Source organism: Pinus tabuliformis, chromosome 7 (assembly GCF_031772625.1).
Source record: "Pinus tabuliformis cultivar Carrire ecotype Pingquan chromosome 7, CPIR1, whole genome shotgun sequence".
NCBI classification, from domain to species: domain Eukaryota; kingdom Viridiplantae; phylum Streptophyta; class Pinopsida; order Pinales; family Pinaceae; genus Pinus; species Pinus tabuliformis.
In genome coordinates, this window is record NC_142293.1 from 280,585,102 (window position 1) to 280,591,101 (window position 6,000).

Genomic DNA, 6,000 nt, shown 5'->3' on the forward strand with positions numbered 1-6,000 from the left:
ATGCTTCCATTAGGTCCACTTCTATTGTTATTGGTGGCATTGCTACTGAGGTTGCAGATCAGGCTGAGGCATCCTCAGACTCTGAACCAGATGATGTCTATGTAGCTCTTGATGATGATCCCGTGGCTAGTAGTGGTGATGAACTTGATGATTGATCATGTGTACACTATAGACTTGTAGTAGGTCAATGGCCTCATAGCTTGCAACATTGTTTTTGGACTTTATAGGCCATTTAGAGCCTCATTGCTCATGTATTTTGCTATTTTGTCGATGATATGTATTGCACTCGGTGCCATTTCGATATATTCACCTTTACATGGTATATAAATGAGCAAACTTTGCATATTTTGTCTCTATTGGCTTGGAATCATGGTTCTAAATCTTAAAAATAGTTTTGTTTCATTAAAAATTAATTATTTAATGTATTTTTCTAAAACCGGTTCGTTTAGACGAAACTAGTCCCGATTAGACCGGTTCCAGTCGGTAAACCAGTTCATTAGGTGGACCGGTCCGGTCACTGGTTCCGGTTTTAAAAACACTGGTATTGAATTAATACTCAATCAAGAGCACCAAGCCCTCTATAGATCTTAGACTGACTCATCACTCTTTACTATTTTTGGGTTTTGAGTTATATCAATTTACTATTCCAGTCTTCAGATTTCAGTATTTACTAGTCTATTTTGCTTGATGCTAATTAGATTCTAGAATGATGAATGATGAATTTAATTTTTAAATAAATGTAGATTCTAGAATGGTGAATAATGAATGATGAATATGGATCAATGTATTTTATTTTTGAATCTCATGGTCTTATGGATAAATGATGTATGTATCAATGAGAATGATGAATATGGATCAGTGTATTTCATTATTTAATTTAATTATGTATGGATCAATGTATGTATGCTTTCATTATATATATATATTAAAAAAGAAATTTTTTTTTATACCCCAATGTTCCCTATCCCCGCTAAATTTCCTAAAAATTTGAGGGTACTCTTATATGCCCCCTCTGTGCCTCTCCCTGCACCCGTGTCCCGGAGTCCCAGTGTCTTGGTGGAACATTGATAAAAAGTGTGCCATTATATCAAATTGTGTGACAAACAATTCCTTTAGGAGCTACATAAAGTGAAGTTTACCAATAATTTTGACAGACAAGTTTAGCAAGGGGAATAGATTAGATAGAAGGTTACCTTTCCTGCTTTTTCCTTAAAGAAATCAAATGGATATCGAAATTTTTATCAACAGGAAGATGCATTGACATCAACATGTGACAGCTCAAACTGATTCTGTGATGGATTTGTAAGTAGGAAATAATTAACAATAATTGATAGCAATGCTCGTATTAGTCCTACCGTTCCCTGAAAGAGGCTAAGAGAGATATTTATCTGTTATTGTTTCTTTTTCTGTCTTGTCTCTCGTAGACTTGGGGAATTTTACAATGTGTGATGTGTTTGTGTTCATTAATTTCTGAAGTCATTTTTGTTCACCTTATTTTATGCAGTATGCTTTTAGAATCTTGACCTTGATTGTTCTCTGCTGACAAGCAGGTGCTGAATTTACTGGAGAAATCCATCAAAGAAGGCTATGGTGCTGCTCTACAAATTGATGCTACCAATTTGGATGCTTTGATGGGCCTTGGTGAAGTATGTCTCGCGGCAGCAAAACATTCTCTCCGTTCAGGGGAAGAAGAAAGGGCTAAAGAGTCTTCATTGAAAAGTTTGCAGTGGTATACAAAAGCTGTGAATCTTTTAGAAGGTTGTGAATTTCCTTATTGCAATGAATTGTGTTTGAGTTGTTTTACGATATATTTTCTTCAATTTGCAATAAGCTGTTTCACTTCTCCAAATAGAAATATCCGTGAACTCCGGCTGCATGTCTCACCTAGTTTTCTGTGATCATCTCTGTGTCCTAGTTGATATTCTGATTATTATTTACTGCTGCAGACATTATGATAAGTTACAACATTGAACCAGAGATGCACACTTAGTAATATTATAACAATACTGTCTTTCATTGTTTACTCAATAAGTAAAATTCATGATTTCTACAACTAAGCTGACTCTTTTATCCAATTTTGATTGGCAGATTCCATTGGCAAGCAGGAGCTCTGTTTTGAAGAACAATGTGATTTAATGTACAACATGGCATGTGCTGCTGGAATATGTGGTCAAGAGAACACTTCTATTTGGGCATTGAGGCATTTGATGCATGTAGATGCAATCTCTCCTTCTGAGTTGGTTGAGGATCCCGACTTGGAAGGCTTAAGAAACAAAGATTGGTTCATATCGCTTGTGCAACAAAAGTCTTAGAAGCATTTGATTTAAATGTTCTATTTATTATCCAGTTAATCTTCTATATGTAATCTAGCTTTTCAATGTAAAATCACAAAAGTATTTTTCTTATAAGCTTTATTACTTGACAATAGTAAGTGGTTTGTAACCATTTACGAGAATTGAAAAATTTGTATTTTCATGCATTCAACATGACATCCTTCATGATTATCACCTTCTGGATAAATTAGGAAGACTCGTACAATAATTTTAGTTTGGTGGTGGTTTATCAGTCACCAGAATTACAGCATTTCGTATATATGCTTTATGATGAATATGGTTGTATGCACGTGACAGCCATTGTATGTGCTTTTCAAATGCTTGTACGACATATCCGGAAGGTTATATTCAATTATATCATGAAGTAATTATTGGGTCTTACGTTAAATACACCCATTAGGTTGCAGCTGATAAATAACGTTTAAGAGGTGTTAATGCCTTGAGCTAGTTATAACTGTGGGAGTTTTGTGGCCAGCACTATGAGAGTTTATGTATGTTCACCTGTTGTGTATGCCATCTCTCCCATATTTGACAATTTACAATCATAATTTACCAATGTTCCACGAAGCCTCCGGTGCGGGAGACGCACATGGGGATGTGTGGGAGTACCCTCAAATTTTAGGGAAATCTCAGGGGTGCGAGGGGACGTTGAGGTGTATATATATATAATTCAAGTTCATATTCATTGTTCAATAATGAAAGCATAAATATTAAATATACTAACAGTAATATGGATATCAATACATTGAAAAATGAAATTTGATCCACATAAAATTTAAATTCATAATTGAATTAAATAATGACATACATTGATCCATCCTCATCATTCATTTTGATACATACATCATTCATATGACATTCTCATTATTCATCAGTATTCATCCATACCATGAGATTCAATAAAAAAAATTCAATAATGAAATATTCAAATGCATTGATCCATATCATTCATCATTCTACAATCTACATTGATTTTAAAATTAAATTCATCATTCATCATTCTAGAATCTAAATTGAAAGCAAAACATACTAGTATATTACTATATACTATATACTAAATACTGAAGTTTTGATGGGGGACGCCCAAACACACCCCTTTTGGGGAGTCTCGTCCCCCACATTGGGTAAACGCACCCCCTTGCATCTCCCCAAGACTCCCCAAAAAGGGTGCGTGGGGGAACACACCCCTAGTAGACTCCTTGTCCCGGGTGCGTGGGGTGCAAGGGATGCGTGCACTTGACCCTAGGGGATGCATCCCTGTGGAACACTATAATTTACTATCTCTCTATCTCCTCCGTGCACCATTTGAACAAGTTTGTGAATGATGGTTTTGTATATGATTTAGAGTTAATTAATAGAAGAACAAATGAAAGTTACAAAAGTTTGTAGGGTAAGAGATTGGATTTCTTTGACTAGTTAACCAATTGATAATGGGTTTTGGGATGATAAAGTAGCATCAATTTTGTGGCTAAATATGGCATGCCCAAACCTACCTATGTTACCATAATCAATATGGTTCTTTAAAAGAAACAAGTTTCAAATAGTTTTGGGCAAAATACTTGAAACTAAGTTCATAGGTTCTTGACAGACCTTTATGCTTCCCCAGATTTTTAATGGCATCCTTGGTAAACCTGTCGACATAAATTAGTACACGCACATAACTCAAAGTGGTTCAAACCTGATACTTATTGGCACAAGACTGACCATTTGCATATTAGTGACAACTAGTTGAACTACTCCTTGGATAATAATAATAATAGTAATAATATAGAAGATGCATGTCTTTAAGGATAGGACCTTTCATGAAGGGGCACTTGCCTAGTTATATAAGTGAACCTTCATTTGTAACATATTTCATATCACTTGTATTCAAATATTCTTATATAAATTTGTTATTTGTCCCATGGTGGACATTCTTATATTCCAAATATTCTGTTGCATATGCGAACTCTGTTCGTTACATTGGTATCAATCACGTTTTTCAATTCCGGCCATTGGTTAATCTCATGTTGCACATTCAAAGATTTTGGAGTTTCTCCTACAATCAGTCCGATTTTTGTCTTTGACTATATATATATATATTAAAAAAAAAGGATTATAAAAAAAAAGATAAAAGCAAAATTTTATTATAAAAAAATAATATAGAAATTAAAAATAAAACAAATAAAAAGAAGTTATAAAGAAGTCATACTGAATGTAAAAAGTATAAAAAATCTCTCATATATATATCTATATGGCCATTCGTTGCTATTGCTGCCAGCGAACATGATGTGATCCAGGACATTGTCGAATCATGTCCTGTGCAATTGTTGCACAGATTGCATCCACCCTTTGTCGTTGCTTGCTTTGTCAACGACCACAACCAACCAGCTCCCGCCCCACCACCAAACTAGCTATTACATGCCACAACGACCACCTTTGTTGCATGCCACAACTGCAATTGTTGTCTTCAACACAAACCATTCACCCTTTGCAATCTTTGCATTTGCATTTGAAAATCACAACAACTAGGGACTATAAGTGTCAACCCTCATGATCGCCATTCAAATGCATGTGTGAACATCAATTTCACAAATCAAAGTATTCGAAAATGCTTATCCCCTATCCACTACCATTGTTGTATCTGTTGTGCTCTTTTGTTGACGATACTCTGTGCTACACTGTTGTAGCCGTAGGGAAATCTACGACAACCAGAGCCTTTTGGATATTAATTATTAAACTGTACAATTGTAATATTGAATCATACTGTTAATAATATCTTATCCATACAAATTGGTGTGTGACCTTTGAAAGTGTATTTTTACTATATTCCGTTGAAGGAAGTGTAATTAGGTTCGATCTTCATAGATGTACTTTTGATATCTGTGCTTATTCAAGAAAATAAATATTATTTTTATAATATATGTCAATGAGTTTCTTGCTCATTGAAGTAGGTCTAGCACATGTCAAAGTGCTATAGGTGAGCCAAATAGTCGAGAAAATATTGAAGGCCCTAAGGGCATGCTACATTATGTATAAATATATATTAAAGTCAAAGGGAAACCTCTAAGCAAAATCAACTCTGATCCTATGTAATGACCCTTCAAGAAGCTCCTTCAAGCATGTTACACCACCATAGAAATTGTGTGAAGTCTGCTTAGCAAATCAGCCACCAAACTGCCCTCCAAGTCAGCTTAGAAGCAAATCTACAAGTCGGCCTACAAGCAGCAAAGTTGGCTTAAAAGGAGGGACAAACCTCTATTTATAGAGGTTGTCCATTCCTCATACAACACATAACTCAAGCTTTGAAATCTGCAAGAAAAGAAGAGAAAAACAAGTCGTGGAAAAGGTTTGTTAGGGCAACAAAGAAAGGAGGAGAAACAACGAAGGTTAAGAGTCTGTTCTTAGGGTTGTACACAACCACACATTTGAAGGAAGGAGGTCCCTCTACGGCTATAACATCAGTGATACAACAACTCAATCCTTATCTCTGTTTGGGTTAGAAACTAAGGTCTACAAGGCCTCCATCCAAGAGCGAAGGAGAAGCCCTCACCAACGAAGGAAGAAGGAACAAGACCGAAGTTAAAGGGACTGTTTTCTAGGGTAGAAAACAATCACACGTGCGAGAATCAAATCTCTTTCTGCAGTCACAACAACCCTACATTACAGTCATCCAAAGTTAGTTGAT

The 6,000-nt window shown here is 35.5% G+C and overlaps 1 protein-coding gene across 1 annotated transcript in view; it reads left to right on the plus strand.

Moving 5' to 3' along the window:
• The window catches only part of LOC149246963 (uncharacterized), a 200,736-nt gene extending 198,229 nt beyond the window's left edge, over nt 1-2,507 (plus strand). The window contains exons 7-8 of the mRNA XM_089458067.1: nt 1,551-1,758; nt 2,089-2,507. Coding sequence (XP_089314193.1) covers nt 1,551-1,758; nt 2,089-2,312 — 432 coding nt within the window. The 3' untranslated portion in view covers nt 2,313-2,507. The remainder of the gene's footprint in view (nt 1-1,550; nt 1,759-2,088) is intronic.
• The last annotated feature ends 3,493 nt before the right edge of the window (nt 2,508-6,000 follow it).